General features: G+C 40.0%; 1 protein-coding gene across 1 annotated transcript in view; it reads left to right on the top strand.

Moving 5' to 3' along the window:
* LOC141907825 (cell adhesion molecule Dscam1-like) overlaps positions 1 to 27,181 on the top strand; it is a 66,137-nt gene that overhangs the window by 36,161 nt on the left and 2,795 nt on the right. Inside the window, exons 7-31 of the mRNA XM_074797568.1 lie at positions 2,073 to 2,183; positions 2,737 to 2,898; positions 3,790 to 3,944; positions 4,431 to 4,557; positions 9,949 to 10,068; positions 10,502 to 10,684; positions 11,378 to 11,806; positions 13,786 to 13,953; positions 14,334 to 14,404; positions 14,606 to 14,843; positions 15,241 to 15,387; positions 15,756 to 15,911; positions 16,562 to 16,698; positions 17,213 to 17,369; positions 18,294 to 18,408; positions 19,625 to 19,779; positions 21,937 to 22,221; positions 22,537 to 22,712; positions 22,844 to 22,964; positions 23,442 to 23,603; positions 24,089 to 24,343; positions 24,742 to 24,926; positions 25,490 to 25,598; positions 26,157 to 26,407; positions 26,889 to 27,024. Coding sequence (XP_074653669.1) covers positions 2,073 to 2,183; positions 2,737 to 2,898; positions 3,790 to 3,944; positions 4,431 to 4,557; positions 9,949 to 10,068; positions 10,502 to 10,684; positions 11,378 to 11,806; positions 13,786 to 13,953; positions 14,334 to 14,404; positions 14,606 to 14,843; positions 15,241 to 15,387; positions 15,756 to 15,911; positions 16,562 to 16,698; positions 17,213 to 17,369; positions 18,294 to 18,408; positions 19,625 to 19,779; positions 21,937 to 22,221; positions 22,537 to 22,712; positions 22,844 to 22,964; positions 23,442 to 23,603; positions 24,089 to 24,343; positions 24,742 to 24,926; positions 25,490 to 25,598; positions 26,157 to 26,407; positions 26,889 to 27,024 — 4,311 coding nt within the window. The remainder of the gene's footprint in view (positions 1 to 2,072; positions 2,184 to 2,736; positions 2,899 to 3,789; positions 3,945 to 4,430; positions 4,558 to 9,948; positions 10,069 to 10,501; positions 10,685 to 11,377; positions 11,807 to 13,785; positions 13,954 to 14,333; positions 14,405 to 14,605; positions 14,844 to 15,240; positions 15,388 to 15,755; positions 15,912 to 16,561; positions 16,699 to 17,212; positions 17,370 to 18,293; positions 18,409 to 19,624; positions 19,780 to 21,936; positions 22,222 to 22,536; positions 22,713 to 22,843; positions 22,965 to 23,441; positions 23,604 to 24,088; positions 24,344 to 24,741; positions 24,927 to 25,489; positions 25,599 to 26,156; positions 26,408 to 26,888; positions 27,025 to 27,181) is intronic.

The following is a 27,181-nucleotide window of genomic DNA, read 5'->3' as shown; positions in this document are numbered from 1 at the left end:
TCTTATAGATCCCCCAATTCGCAATAATACTAATCATGATTTCAACTATGGGTTCAAACTAAACTCCCGTACGCGGAATTGACTGTGGAGTCGTTTTGGTAAAGTTTGGTACCTCGTAAACGTCCCTTGTTTCACGCTTGAAGACAGACACTATCGACACGACGAGCTCTCGTGTTTCGAAAGACAACAGTTCGTATCTCGGCGACTTACATGCGCGCCAGCTGAAAGGGATTAAAGTTAATTGTTTTGCGCGGGGATTTATGGATTAAAGCCTGATTTCTGGCGTTTCGCTATTTTGTATGTGACACATTCGATATTTCAGCAATCGCAGTAAACACCGCAGGTATAGTTCATAAAACGAACATTTTTCCAAAAATCCATTACGATATCTTTTTTTACAAAAATCAATTGAGATAATTTATTCATCAATATGCGTACAGGACTTAAGTATCATAATTGTTAATTTGTCAACACCTGTCCTTTACATGGTGTTGTACATCATCACCCGTCAAGGGATTCGAACCCACTTCGCTAAAGCTGTTCCCCGAACCCCTTGACCTTACGAGTCGTTGGAGTCGTTACTAGCAGACCAGAATCCGGTCGTACCAATCACAGCGCTTGTAACAGACGACATTAGGGCTTCGGTTGGTTTTTTCCCCTTAAATGGACCAATCAGCGAAAGTTTTACCGAACAAGGAAGTATTTCGCATATCGATAAATGACGTCAAGCGCAACAGCGCCAGTAATGAAATCACGCGTCGTGAGGCCAGGGGGCTGGTGGAAGCTAGTTCGGGACTGATACCGGACCCCTGGCAAGCGAGGATGGGTGTTGTATAAGACATTTGTCCTGAACTAATATATTCACCATATACCATTTTTTCTCTTAAATGAATGAAAACTAAACCGACATCCGAGTAGAAGAATGAATCTATTGTGGATTCGGGAATCTATTGTGGAATCATGTGCATTCGGGAGTAAAAATCTAGTTCAAAGCTCATTGAAAATGAACTAACTTCGACAAAGGACGAATTACAGCTCATAGCCGGTTTTGCGGGTACCCCATTAAAGTCTTTCGTGTGGTAGCTTAAGTCTTTAAACTGAACCAAATCTTGAAAAACGCTATCGTCAACTCACGCGGAGGAAATATCATCGAAAATTTTGACGAGAATCTATTGTTTATAGCCACCGGTGAGGGCGCTGGACGAAACAGCTAGCGGAGGCGTCGGTTTTCCCGTGCGATTGTAGTTTTCTGTTCAAATCGACTTTAAAGCGTCGCGTAGTGCGGGTGCACGGTGACTCATCGCGGAGATCAGAAATTATGCTCGCCTTACCGCACGATGTTCGCGCCACCGCAAATGAGGAATAAACCGGTACGCTCAGAACGCTCTATAACATCTCATCTCGCTTCTAATTCAATTAGATTTCAATTAAAAAACGAGCGCAATTTGTTTGGAACGCAATTAGATCAATTAGTCACGGCTAATTGATTGCTAATTAGTAACCGGTACGCGATCTTCGTGCGTCCGAGGTGTTTTGATTAATGCGATGAAAATTCGGAGCATTTTCGTTCTAACTTTTGAGATGACTTCGATTCATCATGTCAGTCTAATGCAGGATGAAGGATTCCTTTCTTAAAAGACATTACCGAATATATCGACATCCATTAAGATTAATTATTTTGCTTGAAATCGATTTTGCTAGAAAATTTGAATATCTTAACCTGGGTTACAGCGGAGAAAAAATAACGCATACTACTAGAACTGTATCCAAAAATTACCTACATGACCGTGGAACTAGATCCAAATTCAAATTAAACTATCCATAACCGTAGAACTGGGTCTCTCTACAGTCATATTAAGGCCATCCCAAAATAATTTTCAACACCGACTCAAGTTTTAAGGATAGTCGGTAGAAATATTTCTTTGCCAAATTTAAGGGCAAAAAATAAATCTATCACCTTTCGGTCGGTCGGGTAACGGCAAACAGACCATTATTTTGGGATGATAACGATTCCGTTTATACCCGTCTTAATAAATGTTCAATGTCATAAGGCTTCATCGTATTATTTTCAGGGGTTCCATACATTCGACCAATGGCTAACGTCACGGCCGTGGCCAATGAGAAACTGGTAGTCAGGTGTCACGTGGCAGGGTTTCCAATCACATCGATAACCTGGTCAAAAGGTACGTGGAATTTAACAATATCGCGAGCCCACCGAAATCGAATTTGTATCCATCCCATTAGAACGCGTTAAAATAATTCCACAATAAGAGAGTGATATATCACTGGGTTCTTCAAAGAATCCACCGAAGAACCCTTTGTTCTAAGTGTGTACAGAAGGCCACGGGAGGAGTCGAGCTGGTTTTAGAAAATATAGGAAATCGTGCCCGTCTGGGAAACCAACATCATTAACACTGATAACACTAATCAGGCCGATAAAATCAAATTGGCTTAATCCGGATCGGTGTTAATCCGGATCGGTTTTTAGATTCGAATTCGGATTTGTTGAACGTTTGATGCGGGTTTCAGCTGTCCCAACTGATCCGACGTCTATTTTCATGTTGATAGATTAATGAACTTTTTAAAGTTTCGACTGTATATGTGCCATCTTTAAGAACTTAAAGAGCAACCGAATCCTTTAAGTCTAGAAAACACCTGGAAATACGCTGAAAACGATAAGAAAAACTCGATGATATTGTAACCGTTTTTATCAACTTTGAGTATAATCATCGACAGGTGGAATTCAGTTGCCGATCAATCACCGACAACAGGTCAGCGAGGACGGCACGTTATCCATCCTGAACATTCAACGCAGTTACGACGAAGGCGAGTACGTCTGCACGGCTAAAAACGCGGCTAACGCCGGACAGAGTCGCGGAGTCACTGTCAAAGTCATGGGTAAGAGACGCATTCCCGAGTGATACCTGGAACTAGCTCAGAATAGTCACCAAACACAAACGATATTCAAATAATTAAATTCATTGTCGAGACAAGAGCCAAAGAGGAAAGAGAGCGAAAGAGAAAGAGAGCGAAAGAGAAAGAGAGTCACATGAATTTATACTGCTCCACTAGAGACAATGGCCAGACGTCAGTAGGACAAAGTCCAAATGACCAGTGCCGAGTGAAGTGTATAAGGTCGGGATTGAAATGATAAGGATAAAATTGGTTTTAAAAGAATTATAATATAGACATGTATTACATAATATATTTTAAATACGAATGTTGACGTCCTCTGTATCACAAGTATCAATCGGGTTCGTTAGATTGATATCTAAGCCGTGAAAAATTGTCGAAATCAGTTGACATTTCTTTGCACAGTTTTGGACAATTTCGGAAATGTTTGATATGCTTGGTGCTGTTCCGTTGTTAGAACTCTGTTGGATTGTTTAAAAACTTCTAAACGTGAAAATATATTTCTATTTTCTGCGAATTTCAAAATGTGGTGAAAAAATGAGAAAACTATTCAAAAAAACGTTTTGAATGTGGAATGATAATGTGCAAAGAAATTAGAATTTCACCAATCTCGTATCTCGCCTGAATTATGCAAATTACAGTCCTAGCGCTTCTTGAACTAGGACCTTTTGCGATCTTCCGTATTTCAGCCATTGCTAAAAATAGTAGATAAAACCCACAATATAAAAAAAAACTATCAAGATAGTTTTTTCTTTTTATTGTGGGTTTTATCTACTATTGATATTGGACAGCCACTTGTCTATGGAAACCAACATTGCTAAAAATGATCAGAATCAGAGATTTGAAATATGTTTTTTGTTTCGGTTTGTTTTGTAGAACCGCCCCATATTGACCCGTTCCGGTTCCCGCAGAGAAAACAAGGAGAACGCGTCAGAGTGGCCTGTTTCGTCAGCAGCGGGGATTCCCCGATCACGATGTCGTGGGTTAAAGACGGTAAACCTATACCGCCTGACTTAGGAGTCGTGCTTCATGTAAGTAAAGAAAAAGAAAATACCTATTCGCAATGAATGGGTTCGAATCCTAATTTATCGATCTGCGTTCTGGAGCCACCCTTTCAGTGATACAAAATGTGATTTGGATTCGTGAGGATCTTTTCTTTTAAATGCTTCAACGGAATCTCTATAACCGGGGGTTTCTACAAAGACTTTCAAACGACCTTTTTAATGAATGTTGAGTGCCTATTTATTTGAAGGCACGTTTTTGAAAGAGGGTGAATGAAGTCTCAAAATTTGGAATACCTATTTCTATCTAAACCCGCCATGTGCATGGTGTTTGTAGTTCATTTTTCAAAAAGACGATCAGTTTTGGAAAAAGTACTGATAGAATGTCTATTATCTGGAATTCGGAAGAATTTCACTCGAGGGCGTGGTTTTTGATATCAATGAACCGAGAACCTCTTGAATTTACCGAATATCTAAGTTTTGAAAAAAACAGTTATTTTGTTTTAATGTTTTCAGCAACTGGACACGTTTTCCAGTACACTGTCAATCGGTGATTCGACGCCTCGTCACAATGGTAACTACACGTGCATAGCTTCAAATCTCGCCGCCAAAGTCAACTACACCGCGAGATTTCACGTTGACGGTAAGATGAAATTTTGATACGAAGTATTTTTTAGAAGCTCAACAAAATGTACGTCATTGCATAGAAATGAATATAACGTTTCTAGGCAAACTAGACGCATTGTATGGCAAGATTGAATTCTAGGAATTGCCTGTAGTTGTTACATTGGTTATAGAACCAAAATGAGCTTAGCCTGCTCTTAAATTGTTAGATTGATAGAACAAAAAGTTTGATTAGACTTAAGAAGTAAGATTGGCTAGAACCAAAATGAGTTTAGACTGGTCTTAAGTTGTTAGATTGGTTATAGAATCAAAATGAGTTTAGACTGGTCTTAAGTTGTTAGATTGATTATAGAACCAAAATGAGTTTAGACTGGTCTTAAGTTGTTAGATTGGTTATAGAACCAAAATGAGTTTAGACTGGTCTTAAGTTGTTAGATTGATTATAGAACCAAAATGAGTTTAGACTGGTCTTAAGTTGTTAGATTGGTTATTGAACCAAAATGAGTTTAGACTGGTCTTAAGTTGTTAGATTGGTTATAGAACCAAAATGAGTTTAGCCTGCTCTTAAATTGTTAGAGTTAGATTAGTAAAACAAACATGAAATTAGGTCGAACTGTTTTAAGAAATTGGCACAGTGTATAGAACAAAAAGGAGCTAAGGCTGGACTCTGATCTTAGACATCGCTGTACGTCCGCAGCTGACCCGTTCCCTCAGACACAATATATCACAAATGTTGCTAATAGCACTTTCGCCTTGTTCGGACGTGGGCTAATTGGCTTCGCGTATCAAAGACTGAATTTATGTAGAAACAAATTGAATTCTGTAATCTGCAGTCGCACAAAACACGCGCTGTCATTTTCATATTACGAGCTAAGCGTCGCCGAATCCTTCATTTGCCCTTTTTACGGCAGCGACAAAAAAAACAAATACCAATCGGATTTTCTTTATCCCTTTATCGGCGACGAGCAGACCCGACCGGTAACCTAACCCAATATCCGGGAAATATAACCCAGTAATTAAATCACGTATTTGCTTATTCAGAAGTGCTACCTGTACGTGATTGAAAGGAGGCCGTTTTGACTTATCGCGCCGAAACTGCACCTACTCGAGAATGTGCTCGACACGTAACCTATGTACCCCACGCTCTCAAATCGGTAATTGAAACGTCTATAGTTAGGCGCGTACATGCCTTATATATACACGGTTAATGAATGACCGCGATTCAGATCCGTATAGCCAGCCACAGGGCGTATCCTGACTGGAGCACAACAAGCACGTGCTCCCATCGCAATTTTCCCGTGCCCTTTTGAAAACACAAAGGCAATATTTCTCAGGGAACTTTTCCCACCCGCAACTGATATTATCTTACTTATAATCTTAATGTCCCTCGTAAGTACACTCATCACCTCAACGAGAGGTATACAGAGGGACATCAAGAAGTATTTACAATTGTATTACATAATAAGAGCCGACTGCACACTAGTGACACCTGGAGACTCTCCAATTTCCAAAAGTCGAATCATAAAATTCAGGGGCCAGTTGCTCAAAAGTTAGTTAAAGATAACCGGCGGATGAATACTATAGCAAAAATGAACTTTTAATCGTCACTATGTCAACTATCCACTGGTTAACTGTAACCAACTTTTGAGCAACCGGCCCCTGTTCATTATACCCGGAAAAAAGCAGAACAATGAAATCAGGGAGAAATATATTACGAATCATCGATTGCATACACACCTAAAGTGGGTGCTCGCTTGCCACAGGACCATTCCCCAGTATTCATTGATGCTGATGTACTTTCCCCGTAGCTGATTCGATTGTGCAGGTGCCGAGCTCAGGTGCTCGTGGCGTCTAATGCGAGCGTTAAATCTAAAACTTCACGCTGAAACGTGGACTAGATTTTACACGTGCCTGGACTTAATCACCCCCTCCTCTTAACGGTATATGTTTATAATTTCACAGTTAACAATTGCTTATAATTTCACAGTTAACAATTGCATCTATAGAGATGAGATCCCGTTCCGCTATTTCTATATTCAACGAAAATTGAATAGATTACATTTATGTTTCATTGACTTTGTTATATGAGATATTCACTGACTTCAGCAGGGCAAGCATCTAAATCTATTCAAATTCTCAAAATGTACTCGGGGAACTCCCCAACTGGGCTTCACGCCTAATGAGTTGCGCCTTCGCACTCACCCACACGAGAGGCTGTGTAAATGAGGGCCGTGCAAAATATGTTGCAGGATTTTTACGCAATTCTTCGCGTAGATTATTTACGCCTCAATATTTTCAACTTGCTCGCGATGACGGAACATACTTCGTGAAAATCGCTTTCCTTTGAGCTCGCGTTTGGGTTGAGGTCTCGCCATGTTCGACGAGCGAAAAGGACGTTTACTCCGGTATTTCTTGAATTCCGGGTTCACCGATCCATCGCTTGTTAATGACCTGCGAACCGTAATTTAAAAAAAAGAAAATCGTTTCTTTGGATCGGTGACGCGCGTCGAACCGTAGCGGCGTTCGTTGCCGAGTGATTACGTCATCATTATCATCACCACCGGGTTGTGACCGATTGGAACGAGCGACGGCTGGTCGTTCCCACGGCGCTCGATTTTTCGTTTAAAATCTCGGCATGGCATGCGGGGAAAAAAAAGATAAACAGGTCCGAGTGGGTTTTCTAATCAAAGTTTGTTTGTGCCCGGGTTAAATAGGAAACCATCTTCAAAACAGATGAACTACAAAGCGTTCGACGATAGTACGTCGTTACCACGCAACCCCGCGTATTGATTGCAACAATCGACGTCGTTTTTGTAGTTTTTGTTAATCTATTTTTCGAATTTAGCTCGGATTCCAGGTCGTTTGAAGTGCACTTCGACAAGATGGAGTCGCTCAAACGAACAATACCCGCAAATTGCGTTTCGCCCTGTATATTCGCTTTTCACTAAGGCGCGCGTAACTCTTTTTCAAAAAGACTAGTACTACGAAAAACGTAGATTTCTGTTTTACCCGTTGATTGAGTAGGCGTATACCATCATCGCCAGAATTACCCATTTCAAACTGAATAACATCGTCGCCTGTTGAAATTTGAATTTTGCCTATGAAACAATTTTTGGAGAACAGAACTTTCCAGCAGTTTAACACCAAGCAAACTTAGCCTTAATTTGACGATATTTACATCACTCACAACACACTTCTTTTGTTACTGTTTGCACGAGGCAAACAGACACGTAGTATTGCTAAATTGGACAACGATCTTAAACTGAAATCGTTTTTTCCAAATTTCGATATTTTCAAATGATGCCGCCTACAAAAATAGACCCACACCAGTCGCGTGCCAGTTCAGCATTATTATACGTACAGCTATTTATATTCTTATCTCCAGGGCAGCTAGAGGCTACTAACACTGTCATTTTGCTATCAATGCAAGGATTATCAAGCACAGATTGCGGTCGAAAACAATTATCCGACTCGTATCTGATTTTTGTGCGAATAAATTCAATGATACTAGCATCAGCGATGAGGTCTATATCGTATCTACCGCTGGTGAATAGTGACTGTAAAACAGGGATTAAAATGCGCGGCGGAAAGATTTCAATAATCCGCCTGTTTCAAAAACGAACAAACAATGCTTTCGTGTATATTTGTAACTCATTATTATCCCTCGAGATCCACAGTTCCACCGTTGAGTGGATTCGTAGACTAGGAGCCGTGTTAACCTGGGCGTAAATATACACAACCAGGCGAGTAGCACTGTATAGGTTAACAATTTATTTGATGCACGAGCTTTCGCTACTAATATATAGACGCTTCCTCTCTCATTCACCTGATGAAGCTTCTATTCATTAGTAGCGAAAGCTCGTGCGTCAAATACATTGTTAACCTATTCAGTACTACTCGTTTCATTATATTAGTTCCACGGATAGTAGTTGAGCCCAAACGCACATGACACAGGAAACATGGAAACAGAGCATGTTTTTGTATTGCGTGAAAAATAGTTTCTGGAAACAAAGTTATCTAACATGTTCCCTGTGTTCCGCGTCGTGCGCGTTGGGCTTAAGAGTTAGCCCCGGGTAAAAATCAGTTCATTTGAAATGAGTTGACTCGGAGTCAAAGTTCAACTCGCATTACTGTCGAACTGGGTCCGGGTTGCTGATTCGAAAAAATCCAACCCTGGGAAATTCATTTTTTAGTTTGTACTTTTCCATTCGTTCGAGTTTCAACTTTACCGATTTCTGCGCGATCATTTCTCGATAGAAATTCCGTCCTGACTTTTTCACGGAAATTGATTAGATTTTAAACAGTTTAATCGCGCGCCGATATATGCGAGTGATTTGTTAAATGATCCGCGCGTCTGAATCATCCATTAATTAGACAATTACTCTCGGCAACGTCACCCCCGGGGACGTGACGACCCGCCAAGCCATACCTCCCCGTCTCCGCTATCTGTCTAACGCGCTGCTAAATCGATACGTCGCTTTGAACCCGACGCCGAATTAAAACATCCTAAGTTTAAATTAACGCCATTAATTAAATTTTACGAGTTTTAATTACGCGAACGGAAAATAAGAAAAACGCCAAATTAACGTCACTATATCACTCGCGCGAACGGCGTTATACGTTGAGTAACGCTGGCGCTGATTGTGACGTTGTTACGGCTGTCAGTCGACGCGTGTCTCCGAGACGTTAATGCCATTGTGCGTAGAACTTTACGTAAATCGTAGAAATTAAAACGACTTTAATGTGAAAGTTTGTTCGCAGATCTTCAATAGAATCGGTTCTGAATGGAAGATATACGTGGATCCTCAGAAACACGTCCCTTATTGCACAATCATCGTTTATATCTCTGTACTTAGAAGAAAGGAATTCTTTTGCTCATAAATCTCTTTCAAGGTTACTTTTTAACAAAATACGGCGATGTACTTTGAGGAGCCTTGAAATTGGTCCTCCTTACATTTGACTTTAAAAAAAAAACAGCTGTTCCGAGCGCTTTGAGAACCACCAGCCCACGTGAAAATTGGCACCGCAAGCCTGCGTTAGTGTAAAATGACTTGAGTTAAACTTACAATGTGAGAGTAGTTTAGGATTTTTAAAATTTTCTCCTTGAGCTAAATCTTACTACAATTATGACCAGTCTAAACTCATTTCGTTTTATAGCCTATCAACTAATGAATAGTCTTTAGCTCATTTTGGTTTTTCTGACGCAACAAAACAGGCCTTAAGTTAAACAACGAAATCTTATCCGTAATTTAGAGCCGTTGCAATCTGAATTGACATTCACGAAGTGTTCGATCGTTCATATTCTCAGATATCGTTCTTACGTTTTTATTCTTTTGAACGGATCTATCGAGTGAATATTGAAATATTGAGAATTGCGTTTTGAATGTGTCCGTTTCGTTTTCTGTTACAGTTCCTCCGCGCTGGGTGGTCGAACCCGATGACTCGTACGTGGTGTTGGACAAAAGCGTAACCTTGGACTGCCAAACGACGGGAACCCCTGAACCAAAGATCATCTGGAAGAAGGCTAAAGGTATATTCCATTCACCTCCCGTATAAATAGATTTATAACTAAATCAATTTGAAATAGATTCATATTCATCGGACAAGCTGCTTAAAAGTTGGTTAAAGATAACCGGCAGATAAATACGCTAGTAACGATGATCTTTTTAATTGTCATCTTTTTCAACTATCCACTGGTTAACTCTAACCAACTGGTTAACTCTGGCCCCGGACCGATCTGGAAAAGCCTCGATTTATTAATTATCATTTTTATTATTTATTTTTTTCCTGAATAATTTACATCAATAAATAAATACCAGTCACAATTACAATAGGTAATTAATTTGATTCATACAAAATATATGTAAACTGATGTAAAATAACAGCGCAGGGCAACCAGAGGAAAGCAGAGCTTGTAATATCAGGCTCGTAATAATTGGCTTTATATATTTGTATTTGTAAAGGTGATGAACCGAGCAACTATAAGGTGATTGGTCAGGATTTAGACGACAGCAGGGTCACCGTTCTGCCCAATGGTTCCCTGGTAATCAGTTCAGCCCGAGAGAGAGATCACGGTTATTACTTGTGTCACGCGAGTAATAACATCGGAGCCGGTCTCAGTAAAGTGGTGTTCCTAACCGTGCACAGTAAGTGTCAATAGAACGATAACCACACTCAAACGTGCTGAACGGATAATAAGATAAAAACCCACTATTTACTGATTAAAAGAATTTAAAAACAAGAATTTATTTATTCAATCTAAAATATATATAAGACACGACGTTCGATCTCACCCTAGAGATCATCGTCATCGTCATGGTCAATCCCTGACCCTAACTGCCCTGTAGTTGATTACCCGAATTCTAATATCCACCCTGACCCTGACTCTCAATGCCTATAATGCCCCTTGCTTAACAGTGTCCGCTAGGTGTAGACGGTTTCACTGAAAAGCCATCCTCTTTGTCTCCGCAAAACGTTCTTTCACGTCAGCAGCAAGTGTCGTTGATCTACAGTGGTCGGGAATACCCCACCATCAAACAGTTCTTCACTCAGTGTGCCATGAATACACTATGTGTATCTATCTCCAAGAGCCTCATTAGCTGTCTCTTCGTAAATGCCCTTGACAAGCGTGCGTTCCCAAAATGCCAACATTAAGTTACCCTTTCTCAATAGGTATTGTGTCCCTACCTTAATGCATGCAATAAACTGTCCCTTTACCAATGCCCGTGGTAACTGTTCCTTCGACAGTTCCCGCAGTAACTGTCCTTTCTTACTCAAAAATTGTCATCTATATCAATTGATATTTCGATCTTAATACCGTACGGTTGTTTTTCATTCAGTTCCCGCGAGATTCGACGAGACCGAGAAGAACTACACGGTGATGAAGGGTCACAACATCACGATCGACTGTTACGCGATCGGCGACCGTCCGATATCGGTCGGGTGGAGTTTCAACGGCGAGAACCTACCCTGGCAGTACAACCGCCGTTTAACCGTCACCACCTTGTACACGAAACAGGGCAAAAGCTCTCACCTGAAAATCTCGCCGGCCGTACGAGACGATACGGGATTTTACGTGTGCACGACGCAGAACGCGTTCGGGCATGATTCGTTGATGATCCGCTTGGTGGTGCTGGAGCGACCGGAAGCGCCCACTAACGTGAACGTGGAGCAAACGACATCTCGGAGTGTGGAGGTTTCGTGGAGACCCGCGTTCGACGGTAACGCCGTCATTACGCAATACATCGTGCAGTATAAAAACTCGAGCGGTAAGAATCGGCGAATAATCGAAAGTAATAATGATCAGAATTCTGAAATTAAAACCGTATTTTCTCAGGGATTAGGGTCTTTTTCAACCACGGGTTCAGGCTCTGGAAAATTTGGTTGAGTCGCGCTGATGAAGAAAACAGTTCATAACTAAAACTCATCGAATAATAGGAAGTTATATGATCAGAATTCTGAATTTAAAATCGTGCTTTGGGGAGTTTCGCAGGGGGATTTAGGTCTTAGCTTCAGGAAAATTTTAACTCTAATTTTCGGTTGAGTCGCTGATGAAAACAACAGTTCATAACTACGTGAAAGTTCCGAGCTGAAACGTTTTTTTTTTTTCACGTTAGATGAGCGTTTTTGTTTTTGTTTCTTTTTTTTCGTTCTATAGCAGATAGGAACTGGTTCTGCATGAGTCTAGGTTTTGGGCATCTTAAATGATTTAAGTATGGTTCAATGAAGCGCATAGAAACATTGAACAGGGTTGGACCAATTGCATTTTATAATAAAGAAATTTGACCGTTGGAAAGAAACGTTCGATTTCCACTCCCAACCCAAATCATATCAAAGGCCAAATTCTGGAACATTCAAGAGATTGACGTTTAGCCCTAGAAAATAATTCGGTCCATAACGGGTGTATATCTGCATCAGTTAATAATGGCGTTGAATTGGAAATCTAATCATTGCAATGGGTTTTCAGGAAGATTTTTGTAAATTTTCACTTAAAACGGGATCTAAGTCCCGATGTTTGATTCCGGCGACGACCGTTAAAATTCGATCGAATAACGATTAATTTGAATATCAAATCGAGCCGCCTCGGTTTCGACGTCATTAGGCGCCTTATTTCTGCGGGTGAAAATTTGCCTGGCAATCTCATTTACATAAAGTCGTCCGATGCTACGTATGCAATGACTAAGATGCCTTACGTACTTCCCGTACCCCAGTCAAATTAAACCCGCAGAATCTCGATTACCGGTTCAAAGTCGAATTACCCTGACACCTTTGAAATGGTTCGAATGCCAAACTAAATCCACACGGTAGAACTTGGTACATATCAATTCAATCCAATTTCATTTTATTGTAACTATGGAATTATTTATACATATATTATACATTTTCATTATGTCTAAGTTAAGTTTTCATTATATCTAAGTTAAGTTCAGGTTCTGGGTGATGCTTTAAGGTGGTTTCAAACCAAATGTAATGTTTTTACAAAAGGTTTATGAGCACTTCATTTAGGAGTTGAACAGAGTATGTAAGGTGTTAACTTAAAACAACTGACTGGTGTTGACAATGTTAAGTTAAATCCACACGACTGTGGAACCGGGCCCAGAGCAAAATTGAATCCCCACAAGTATACAATTGGGTACGGAGTGAAATCAAACCCACACTATATAGCGCAAAGGTTTCAAATCAAGCCCGCGCAACGCTAGAAATATTAGGCTGAAAACTTTAGAACTCACTTAGATTAATTAAACAAGGAACTGTATTGACCCGGAGTGAATAAACCAGTTCTAAACTAATTACAGTTCTTAATCACGATCGTTGAAAATTCGGTCCCGGGTCCTAATGAATGATTTAGTTCGTTCGTTTTTAAGATTTGTGTATTTGTGAGGAAGTTTTTTCTATTCGAGAAAAAAGAAACGATTTCTCTATCGAAATTAGAATATATATTTTCTAGATTCAGTTTGGCGAGTAACATCGACAATGCAACATGACATCGTACACGACTGCCGTATCAGTTCAGACTTACACCAGAGAAATGATTAAATCTCACCGTGAAACGATATACGAACGGTTTTTTTTTTGTTTATGATTTCGAATTACGTCATCAACGGTTTTTATCTATATCCAGGGGCTGTACATAAACTGTCTGGATTATAAGTCTTGCGTCGAGAATTCATCTAAATCGTATAAAGCAACATCAGATCAGATCCAGGATCTATTCATTTTTCTTAATTTTCATATACTTTTATTACAGGTACCTGGAACGACCCGATGCATAATATCACGGTGAACGGGCGTCATACCCGAGCTTCTATCATCGGTTTACATCCCTCATACACATTCCATATAAGGATATTTGCTAATAATTCTGTTGGAATGGGCGAGGCGAGTAGGGTACTGACAGCTACAACAACTGAAGAAGGTAAGTGTGAAGACATTTCTACTTTTTGATGTAGATATCGTAACGTAGATCAATACCATTTCTCGCCTTAGAATTTATGGTTTATATATGTTTTTTTACTGTTTTCTAAACTGATAGTTCTTGAAAGTAGTTATTAAAGTTATGGAAATATTATGTCTTGAAACTTTTGAAATCCATCTCCGCAGAATTATCTATTTCTGTTGACTAACGAAGTGGCTGCTTTAGAACTGTTGAAATTATACCTCGAAAACTAACTAATGATTTACCGGTTTTAAACTTCGATATAGATATCATCTCAAATATTGTGTACAATTATCTATAAAGACAAGGCTGTAGAAATAATTTGGTGGTATAATGATTGAACGTTTGGCTTGTTTCAGCGCCTACCGGACCCCCGTTACGCGTGCGAGTCGAGGCGTTGGGCTCACAGTCGCTCAAAGTTTACTTCGAGGTTAGTGATTATTGTGGGAAATGTCCTACTGCGCACTTGCGGATCCTCACATGTTATGTGAGAATGATTTCGTTATCCCAGCGGCATTTCTTAGAATATTCTAAATCGGAATTCAAGTCAATGCAATCTTCGATTTCCCCAATTAGCAGCTTCGAATAAGCTTCATGTTTTAACTTAACAGCTATTTTTACAAATTTTCAGCCACCCACAGTTAACAAACGAAACGGAATCATAAAGGGCTACTATATCGGGTATAAAGTGTTTAACAGCACTCGGCCGTTCATGTACATTACTAAACCCGTCGATCAGGACTTCATCCCCGAACAAGTCATCAACAATCTGGAGAAGTTCACCAAGTACGAAGTGCACGTCCAAGCGTTCAACACCAAGGGGGCCGGGCCCAGATCCAGAGAGGTCGGAGTTCTAACTCTAGAGGACGGTAAGAGGCATTTACTGCTTGTTTACAAATCTTGAACGGAATATCCGTTTTTGTGTCAAAGTTAACCATCGGATATTTCTGTATCACTTATTAACCACTTACGAACTTAGGGCAAGTGACTTTGTGGTGTCGAAATAGGTATATGTCCGAATATGAATGCAATTCATAGCACGTAATTTCACCATTTAACGATATCTGGTGAACGTATGCAGAAACCAATTACCTTGCAACACAATGAAATGAATTTTTGGGCAAGTGACATTTTGCCCATCTTGCAAAACTAGATTTTTCACAGTCACCTTTCGATCTAACCCTCGAAATGCCTACACGACGATTCCCATTGGATTGAAACTGTTTTTTTTTCAGAAATACTTTGAACTCTATTTTATATTTTCAGTACCTAGTCAGCCGCCGCAGCGAGTACACGCTACTGCCCTATCGTCGACCAGTATAATGGTCATGTGGTCCCCACCGCCTCTTTATACCCTACACGGAGTACTCCAAGGCTATAAAGTACTGTATAAAATAGTACGTGAAGACGAAGGTTAGTGTCTTCTATCGCGTTTTAAACCAAATTGATAATTAGGGATGTTAAAACTATTCGGAGAATGAGAAAAATCATTTGAATCACTTAAAATGTTTTCTATTTGAAAAAAAAAACATCCTAAAAAGTTCCTTCGTGAATTGAAATATAGAGTTTACTTAAAATTACTAGAAATATTTCGCTGGTTACTACCGCCCTTCTGCGGTCTAAAAGGTAGATTTCTTTAATGATATTTTTATGTCAATTATGGGATTTTACGCGTCAAGGAAGTTGTTTATTTTCTCTTCATATCCAGTATTTTCCTAACTAGAGCGTGGGTGAATTTTTCATATTTTCAAAATGTATTTTCTTATCTCCTTGTCGTACAGACGAAAGCGACGCCCAATTCGTCGTGTCGAAAGAGTTGAAAGTGATTCTGCAAGGACTGGAAAAATTCACGAACTACAGTCTGCAGGTTTTGGCGTACACGCGCATGGGCGAGGGCGTCCGTTGTCGACCGCTATACATCCGCACGTTACAAGATAGTAAGTAATCGTCTAATGTCGAATGTCGCGAGTCTTACGTCTGACGTACGAAGACGACCGTCAGACAACCAAATATCCGATAGAAAATCAGAGGCTAAGAAATAAAAGGTGGACCCCGGACTGTCTCCATGGTCTAGATAGTTTTATTCGACATCATCAATATCCCTGATATTGACGTTTCGGATATATCGCAGTCGAAATATCGAATTGACTATTAGCTAGAGAAAACATTTCAGATTCCAGAGGCGGATCCCAGGGCTTGTTTGAAAACGACTGCTTCACCCTATAATTTTGCTACTTTGATATCAAAAACGCTATATTCGGTGCACCTCCCTACTCGGAGGCTATTTTAAGGAATTTGTCAGATTCCAAAAAGCATTTTGACGTCCACAATGGCACAATGTAGACGATCTCGTTGTGCATCGATTTTCTTTGATCGACAAAAAAGATTTTGGGCACTCAAAAAAGCGAGTACGAGTCTCACACGAGGCCACCCCCCCCCACCTTTCCCGTTATCAACCCATGACTCTTGTTCCTAGCGTAAGATTTAATATTATCGGTTCAATACAGACACAGTCAAACATCAATGGTTGTATTTTAAATTCGATATTCGATAATGTTCCGTTCATTTTTGATTTTGTGATTGACAGTTCCCGGCACACCGTCTGACATCAAGGCGTTACCGATGGGTGTGGACAGTATAATGGTGTCTTGGAAACCGCCGCTTCATCAAAACGGCATTCTCACTAATTATATACTATACATGACACATTACGAAGGACATAAGGTATGCTTTAATTTTGATCGATTTGTAATTAATTACCCGTCGCTTTCTTTGGCTTTTTTAACACTCGTAGCCAAATCTTCCATGTCGAGTCATTGGGAAGTCATAACATTTTCAAGGTGGTTGGTGCATAGAATCTGCCTGAATCGAGGAAGTCATCGGGATTGTACTGTTTGATTCTGAAGAATGAATATAGATCGCTGTTTAGTAACCTCTGATTATAATTTAACCGAATGTTTCGGGCCTTATTGAAGAATATTGATATATCGCGTGTGGCCCGCCGTTATCGACCATTAAAAATCACTGCTGAAAGATGGCAGCACCTGACAAACTGAAATATCAGTTACTAGAGACACAGTGCGCCGTGGGGCAGATTCAAAATAGCAGTAAGCTTTACTGTGAACTGAGGGTAGCTGAATATCGATTCAGACATGAAACAGTTCCCGTTATTTTTTTGTGATACCGAACCCAGGAACTACTGTCAATAACTACAATCGGCTTTACGTCTCAATTCCAGCCGATTCTTCGCAAAATCGACGTCGAGCCGGCGCGCATCAGTTACCTAGCCGCCGAACTGAAGAAGAACTACGAGTACATATTCGCCGTGTCGGCCCGCACGATCCGAGGCGAGGGCCCGAAAACCCGTCGCGTCAAACAGACGCCCGTTAAAAACGGTACGTATCGGGAACGACCAGTCCCAAAACAACAAAAAGGGTCATTCATTACTTATGTTATATGTATCTATTATACATGTATATATTAGTCATGTTATATATATAACTGTTTACTTAAATGTTTGTCGTGTCGCTTAACGTTTAAACGTTGTCGATAATTTGGCCCCGATTTTTTTTCGATATTTCGTTCATTTAAAAGCTTGCTTATTTTCGTATTAATCTTTATGTTCATTTCGGTAATAAATTGCACCGTGTTTAGCGCAATCAAGCGTTCGGTGTTTGGCAGATATGATTTTGATGGACGATTTCTTCCAGAGAAACTAAAAAGAAATAGTTCTACTGATATATCGGATATAATAGGAGTATTGTTTTCGCTATTTCAACCAAACACTATTTTGTCGGGCGTCATCTGAAAACGTTCGTAGCATCCAAACATGTTCGGATTTGTTTTTTTCAACTAGAAATTTCTAACAAGTTTTTCCAGAATGAAATCCTCTTTAAAAAAGAAATCATATCCGACACCCTTGTAAAGTTTCCGACTATTTAGGTTTACCAACTTCAATAAGCGGTAAATTTCATTTAAAAAAAAGGAACCAAAAATTTTCAAATTTCAAAAATCGAAATCGTAGCTCGCAATTCGAGCGTAAAATTTCTTCCGAGAAATTTTTCAAAAATTTCCAAAAAAAATTATTAAATTCCAACGAATACTTTACATGGGACTCGAACCGTTCATACGCTGTTATTCGAATGTATAATTTTCTATTCTCGTCCGGATTCGAATTGTTCGAAAAAAAAGAAAACCCAATTCGAATCGAAAATGCCTTCATTTTATATACTGCAGATCATAACGATATAGATATACATATACGCCTTATTGAAGTTGATTATACTAACGCATTTTCTCGTTTTATCTCGTTTTTACAGTCGCCGCTCGGATATCCAGTTTCTCGAGTATCGTTATGAGTCCCTGGAGGGAAACGGTGACCTTGCCGTGTCAGGCGGTCGGCGAACCCCTGCCTAAAATCAAATGGAAAGTCAGGTAGGGAAGGCACTTTGTTTATTGAGTTTTTCATCTTCTCAGTCGTTATAACTGAACTAGTCCCGCATTTTCGAGTAAGAATCTTAATCAATCGATTCTTACTGCCGGGAAATACAATATAGCGGGGTGACAACTTACCCGGACGTAAGGGAACAGTCAGGGAATTCTCTTTTCTTAAAAAAAAAAATCAAGATATGTGAGTTTGTAAAAATGCTTATAGTCAGGGAAAGTCATGGAAGTATGTCGGGATTATTAGATCACATGTAAAATCAAACAGTTTCCCTTTGAATGAGTTTATTGATCGCATTTAGCAGATCAAGTCGGAGAAAACAACAAAATGAATTTGTCATAGGTGAAGTATGACTATAGAAACACACCATCACTCAGGAATTGTGAACAGTCTGAATTAAACCGCAGAAAATTCATGGGAAAGTCCTTGATTGTCACATACAAAATATCTCATTTCCAGTTGATTTTTCAAGTATCTTTTCGCGTTAGTTTGTAGTAAACAAACACGGCATTCTGGCATTCATATGGTCAAACATTCAATGAGGTTGGCCACCAAAATTCCCTAACATTCAAAGTAACCTTCAAACCCCATAAATCAATCCAGACCTTCTATCCAGAAATACTTCGAAAATATAGTCTGAGGCAGATATGTCATGTTTTTCTTCGTCATCATATAGCTGATAGCAGTGTTCCAGTGTTAGGTTGTGTGTAATGAGTTTAGAAAAATATAGCATGAAATTTACTTCCCGATTTTGATAGAACTGATACCTCGTTTTTGCCATTTTCATACCAAAAGCTAACGGGTTCGATTACCCTCGAAGCAGATGGATGGACGCGGGTGGAAGTCGCAGACCTAGTGTTTGCTGAAACAATCGATTCTAGCCCCATACATTATCGTAATGGCAAGACATCCCCATTGCCTCTCTACAGCCAGGCGTTAAAGCATTCCTTGCCTCGTAGATTACTCTACTTTCACTAGCAGCTCGGTCGTTACTATTTCTTAGGTAGTGATGACCGATACATGGTTAGAGTTTAGAGACATACAGATAAAAATACCAGAAACGATGAGTCTGAACGCTTTCTGAACTGTATCAGATTATTGCGCAATGGAAATCATCACAATCAATACTGATATATTCATTAGTAAAACACATGTATTTCGTTATCGAAGCGAATTATTGACATTTGTCGTGATTTTTTTTTTCAGGGGAAAAATGATCCGAAACGGTAAACGGTTTCACGTGTTCCCGAACGGAACTTTGGAGATCCGACAAATCGAGAGTTCGGACGCGGCTAACTACACGTGCAGGGCGTTCAACGTGCACGGAGCCGATGAGATCACCGTTTCATTAGTTGTACAAGGTAAACACAGAAAAAAATGTATCTCGATAAGTGAAATTTTTCTTTTTGGAGAATGTAATTGGAAATTCATGTCCGATCTACGATAGGTTATCGGAAATATCCAGTTCCAGTTCCACAGTTGTGAATTTAAAGTTTGAAAAGGACTTAATTTAGATCGTGAAATTTAATTTCTTAATTAAGTACTTACATTAACTTGAATGTTCTGTATAATAAGCGTGCATTTTTGATTTTTTTCGATTGGAAATAACTTACAAAATTAATAGATTGACTTAGAAAACTACTTAATTCGACTCGATATTTAAACCCTAATTCAAAAAAAAAAAATGTTTGAGTTATGTGTCGTTTCCTTAAAAAGGTTAATTAACAGAAATTCTATTGATTATTATTCCATGACACGAGGTTTTTGAAAACTAATCGAATATTTCATTGTTGAATTTGAATTTTTTTAAAGTAAATCGCGAATGGAATTGTAAGTATAGCTATGAATCTGCATGTTTTGTGTTCGTGTGGAAATGTTTGCCGAGTTTCAGTCGTTATTTCCTTTTCCGCGTCATTCGGTATGAACGATATGTCCGCGCCATTTTTTTTTTCGTTCGTTAGAAGATGTTATTCATTTATGGTTTTTTATTTGTTCCCGAATTTATCGGCCCTCTTATCGAGAAAATCGGCGATTTAATCGTAACCTTTAGTCCGGACAACAAACAATCATTCAGAAAAAAAAATTTTAAAAAGAAATTATGAATTAGAATTTATTCTATAAGCGTTCTAAACTATCGGTTATGATTAAATCGCGGATTTGGGTCACGGTTTCGGATTGGTGGCGGTGACGAATTCTCTGCGAAGAAATATTAAGTATCATCAAAATAAAACTCGGAACTTCAAGAAACAAATCTTTTTCTGCGAGAAAATCCGTCGCCACGAATCTCACTGAAATGCTTGCATTTATTTCGGCACTGACTATATTTTCCCGCATGCGCCCTCGTCGTCTTTCAGTTTCAGTCGAGCTCTTGTTTTATGTGAGTGAGTTCGTGACATTCTCAAATTTCGAACAAAAACCCGAAACCTGCGATTGAATAATCAAAATGTAACATTCGCCACTAACAGCGTTCGGTTGTTCCCGATTCAAGTTTTCGAGAAAAATAAGAAAGCAGATTTTAATGATTTCTTTATTATTATAAGTCGACGGTGGATCAAATCGACTTTTACATGAAGATTGTGATTTGATGACCCAGTTTTAAGACAACATGACCCAGAAACGTATCCCCCATTGTGACCTAGTTTTGAAAACAACAACACATTCCCCATGGTAATCTAGTTTTGGAACGAATTAGTATTTCCCACATTTCTGACTCAGTAACACGGGTGAGCTGTTCGTTAGATGGCTGGATCATCAGGCATATCCTCAGCCATATCAGGGATGCATTCGTCTTACACGGGAATTCATCACGGGCCGTTCCTACCATGGCTATCACATATTGGGGCTATAGAGATGCAATCACGAATGGAATCGGTCCATTTTGTGTAGTAAAATTAAACCACAATCACAATGAAAAACTAAATGAGCATTTGACCTTTCGGGCTGATTCTTTGAGCAATTTTCAAAAACTAATTTATCATGCAGTCATAACAACAGGGCGGGTAGCGACTAGACGTGATGCCCATAGCTGCTAATTAATATGTAGTGGGTGAACAAATGCTCATTCAGTTTTTTCTTGACTGTTGCGGCTTTTCTCATTCTCAAAGGTATTAGACAGTCACTTTTTTATGGAAACCAAAATCGATCCATTGTTCGATCCAAAAGAAGGACCTATCAGAAATTGCAGTATCATTACAGATAATGTATGGTTTTGAAACCCACCTGCAGACTGCATAACATTTTATTAGCCACTAGTGCTTAACTGCTACTTCAGTTTATCCCCCTTACAATGCCTAAACCTGGAAATAACTTCGTCCTCGGTGGAGATAGCTTCCGCCATACCCTTACACCTCTCCGCTGGCTGTCTTTTGAATAGCTTGCTTGCCCATAGTTTCCCCTAGTCGAACGCGTGCCCCGAAGGCCTTGAAACCTAATTCAAGCAATCATGTCTAACCATCGCTGGGTTGATCGAGAAACGAAGACGACTTTGAACAACGGGTTTAATTCGTGTATCGTTACAGCTCCGCCGAAACAACCGTTCGTCACAGTGGCGGCGACGACGACCTCATCGATTCAGATCAACTGGCGCTCGGGCAGCAACGGAGGCAGCGCCATTCGGGGCTTCATCTTCTATTATAAGAAAGCATTCCAGGACTGGCAGAACGTGAAACTGAAGGCGCAGGTTCGATCCTACACGGTGACGGATCTGTACTGCGGTACGACGTACAAGTTCCGAGTGCAGGCGTTCAATAGAGTCGGGCCCGGCGATATGAGCAAGGACGTCACTGCTAAGACTAATGGCTCAAGTAAGTCGATCATTTGTGATTTAGATTTTATGTTTTAGGAACAGCCAACTCCCAAGAACTCGGTATATAGCAAGAAGCTTAGAGTAATCAGTATTTTTGCTACAAGTTATAAGGGATTTCGCTTGTTGATCTAAGGACGGGAATTGTTAGTGGAAAACATCAAGAAAGAGTCGATGAAACGAAATAATTGATGAATTAAATTTTGATTAGAATTTCCTACCGATTATTACGCCATCTAGCGGGACGGCCTATAACATGATCATTCTAAGTGAGTCGAATCAAAATGATCTTATCATTACAATCTTATCATTTTAGCGGCTATAAGCCCGGCCCAGGACAATCTCATACGGGACATCAATTCCACGATGGTGACCTTGGCATTGAACACGTGGTTAGACGGTGGTTGCCCGATCACCGGATACAGTATCCGCTATAGAGTATGGGGTGACGACACCTGGCGGACAGTGTCGAACCACATCGAACCGGATGTCGTGAGTATTTGTTTTGATTAATAATGATAATCGTTTAGTTCGTACGAAAATGTATTTATTTATCAACATGTCACCTTCGGGGCTCCGTAAATTTTCGAGAATCGAATTCATTGTTTCACATTTTCCTTCAGAATCATTTTGTCGTACGTGACCTGCACCCGGCCACGTGGTACATCATGAAGGTCACGGCGTATAACGATGCCGGTTTGACTGAGGCTGAACTGCAGTTTGCAACGCTAACCTACACAGGCAGTAAGTCTCACATTTTTCTTTGTAAAAACTGTGAATTATTTCGTAGTTTTATGTATGAATCTTCGTGAAAGTGCCGCATACTAAATTCCAGGCTGAAAGCAGCAAAAAAAGCAGAACAAATTCAGAATATAAACGTTATTCATTATGAGTCAAAAGTAGTGAAAACGGGGATTAATGACCTTCTCAAAACCAACACATGACTTTTTTCGATGGTTTTGATGGCTTCATTTTTACTCTTCTTAAAATTAGACAATTTTAACAATCATGATGTTTTACTAATAATGATACTGATAACAATCACGATTCATTTCTCATATGGCCCGGCATCGACCACGCAATATATACACTCGCGAATAATACTTAGTTTAGATGATTAAAATGCATTTCTCAGAAGCAGATTTTATTCGACAACGACGAAGAGATCTGTGTAACTTGCGACTTACATTTCTCATTGAAATGTTTCTTCTTCGATTCCAGGTACGATTAAACCGATATTCATTGTGCACAAACAGGAACAGCAGTTTTATGAGAAGATCTATATAATGGTGCCTCTATGCGCTACGCTGGTGTTTGTACTAGTTTTAGCCGTAGCCGTTGTGTTGTTCTGTAGAAGGAGGCAGATGCGAATGATTTATAAAAGTGAGTGCGATATCGGAAATGTTAAATTGAAATAAGTGGTATCGCGTGTTGTGATCGCGGATTTTCTCCGTGTAAAGGATTTAAGCTAGTAATCCGTACGCGGCAACCTGGCAATATTGTCGGTTCCACTTGTGGAAAGTGAGGATTAACACCAGGTGCCGCTAGTTTGCGGTAGGCCATTATCCACTATGTCAATAGATAATAATATTAACCACTGTTAATAGATTGTCCTACTCGAGGCAAGTGAGTATCCACCAGATGTCGCTAGTCGTAGTTTTTCAGTTCATCCTATATTTCACTTAAAATCAAATTGAATATCCCTCTCTGAATAAATCAAATCAATGAAAACTATCCCGGGAGTTAAAAGTGAGAAGGTTTTTTTGAGGATTATTTGATATAGTAGATTCTAGACTTGCTTGAAATGGAATGAACTATGGCAATTGACGTTCGTTTACAATTGTCATGTGATAATATCGCCATTTTAGATTCAATGGGACCAAACCTTCGCCGCGATCTCACAGCCGAAACGTCGTTGATGAACGACCTCGACAAACGGTTGAACTTCGAGTCGGATACGTCACGCGAGACGCCGTACACGCCCGAGCCGATCATCACTCACCGCAATATGAATCTATTGACCGATCATTCGGACGATACTGGACCGGACGACACGCGCATGTGGGCCTTCCAGCAGAACAGTCACACTAACAGCGATAACAGTTTCGAGAATTCCGTCTCCGGTAAGTTGCAGCTACCCTGATTGCGACTGACTGGGGTATCACTGACCAGTTTCGTTCGTTCGTTCGTTCGTTCGTTCGTTCGTTCGTTCGTTCGTTCGTTCGTTCCGTCCCGTTCCGTTTGTTCATTTTTCATTCATATTCATTCATTCACTCTTTATATATTCTTCATCCATTCTTCAATCGATTTCTAATCTGTTCCATCGTAGCCGTTCTTTCGTTCATTCTTCATTCATTCATTCCGTTCATTCATTCATTCTTCGTTCATTCATTCCGTTCATTTATTTATTTTTCGTTCATTCATTCCTTCTTCATTCATTCATTCACTCTTCGTTCATTCACTCACTCTTCATTTATCCTTCATTCATTCTTCAATCGATTTCTAACCCGTTCCATCGTAGGCGATTCGGATGGTAATATAAACCCGTACGCTACATTCCAATACCCGAGAGAACCGGCCGTAGTGACGAAGAAAGCCATACGACCGTCGTTACACCACACTGAAGAGGACGTCGACGACGAAGACGACGAGGAAGAGGACGATATCGATATCGTAGCGAAGGAGAAAGAGATGGCGCAAAGAGAGGTCAGTTTGTTGAAAGCTCACTTTCGATTATATTTGAAATAGAATTACCGAAATATGTCCATAAGATGTCCAATTTCCCCTTAGTCATGAACACGGGGTAGGTTAAGCATCTAGTGCGGACATCATCCTCGCTTGCTAAAGTTTGGTTCCTCCCGCAGAAGCTCGAACCCGACACAAACCGAGCTTAGTCGTTCTTCTGGCGTGGTATTTAGTTGGAGGCATCCCAACCTGGCCAGCGGGATGTATCAGCAGCGTAAGCTTACCCTACTAATCTACTTAGCAAGCCAACCCTAATAACAGTCCAAACAGTATTGCCCGAACACACGCTATATTTCATGTATTGATCAATCCTATTATCTTTATTATTGATAAACAAGTATCATTTCACTTTCAATTGCCCCTACATTACGCCTTTATGCTTTTAACGTAACATGTTACTTTTCCTGCGCATTCTGCTCACATGAGTGGGTTCAAAAGATTGCAAGATCAAACGAATGTCGACTGATCAACTCGTTACAGCTGCTTCGTGGCTATATCTATTTCCATTTTATTTCGTTTCGTAGGCCGGTTTGAAAGTAGAAGATAAAAAAGTTGACCACGGGACCACTCCGCCAACCAAGGAAAGGCAGCCGGTACTGCGGTACCAAAATGTTCCTGGTTGCGATAACGAAGGTACGTATAGAGTACCATAGCTGCAATAGTGTTCCAAATAAGGTTTCACCAGGTATCGCTACTAGTAGTTCTTTAATTTCTTTAGATTTTAATTGATATCGAACTTTCCTTCGATCTGAGTGAATATGTTGTCACTGAAAACTAAATCACCGTCAGCAGTAGGGAACCCGATGACCATGATTTTTCGAGACTTTATTCCATACATTTTCAGAGGTTCAAAATCATGGTCAATGCTGATAAATGAAAAGTAGATAATTTGTAAAATGTATAGATTCCAACCTCAGTGTTTCCAATCACGGGCACACCGCTATAGTGCATCTACACTCACGGCGCGGTGTATCGATAGTTACTTATATATCACTATGTTTGACAGGTGCCGCCATCTTTCAATAGAGATTATAACTAATCGCTGATAACGTAAACTGATTTTGAAGTATGATCTTATAACAAATGAAATTCCTGAATCTGAACTTTCGTCGAAATCAACCGGTGTTGTGTCTGTTGGCCACTGGTTTCCCGCTAGCTGTATTTGTGAAAACATTTTCTGTACGATTGTAGGGCTAATTCTCAGTCCTCGTAAATACGCCAGCGCGGACCAAATTCACTCGCTGTTCACGACAGGCGGCAGCCGACCGAAGACTCCCTCGGCTCCGTACGTCAAGCCGAAATCGACGTCGAGTTCGTCGGAGAAAGGAAGCCATCGTCACAGCGCTATATCCAGTATTACAACCGTTTCATCGAACCATGACGAACTGATGTTAGCCTACGAGAACGCCAAGAAGAACCCGCCAAATCCGCTCGAATACGAGGTAGGTCAACACCGATAGAAAAGAAGATTAAAACCCACTATCTACAGAATGAAACAATTTAAAATCAAGAATTTATTTATTCGAACAATCTAAAATATATAATAAACAGTAGATAGTGGAATCTGTAGATGGTGGGTTTTTATTTTTTTATCCATTCACCACGTTTGAGTGTGGTTATCGTTAGAAAAGCCCTAACTCTAACCGTCGTTTTCAATCGGTTGTGATGATGTTATCCGATAGCTTTCGGCGTGGTCGCCTGACAGTAGACGATATACCTAATAACTTAAATTTCCGCCGGGTGGCGAACTAGTTAAACCCGGCAGCTCCGACTGCATCAGAATACTCTAGTTGTGTCTGACAGTCGTTTCGATGTTTTAAAACTCATATAGCGTGCTAGCAGTGTTACTTTAATATTTTCTTTTCTTTTCGAGAGAAAATAAAAGTAAATTGTAGACTCTTAATTCGTATTTCTTTTAAAAAGGTCGAACGGGCAAAGTGCAGTCCCCAGCCGACTGATAGTTCAGAATCAACAGAACCAGGGATCCGGCTGTTTACGCAATCCCCTCCGAAGCCTGACGAGAAACGACAGGCCGCGTGTGAAGTGCCTATCTACGATCGTAAGTGACTAAAAAAAACTCAATTAACAGCAACAAATGGCCAACTATTAATCATTGTTCTCTAACGGCCCCATTATTATTGATGGTAACCGTCATCTATGTCATACCTCATCTGACATTACTAAATGGCACTAATTATTTTGCAATCGGGGCTTTA

This window comes from Tubulanus polymorphus, chromosome 6 (assembly GCF_964204645.1).
Source record: "Tubulanus polymorphus chromosome 6, tnTubPoly1.2, whole genome shotgun sequence".
NCBI lineage: Eukaryota > Metazoa > Nemertea > Palaeonemertea > Tubulaniformes > Tubulanidae > Tubulanus > Tubulanus polymorphus.
The sequence above is the reverse complement of the archived record's forward strand: the minus strand, read 5'-3'. Positions and strand labels throughout refer to the sequence as shown.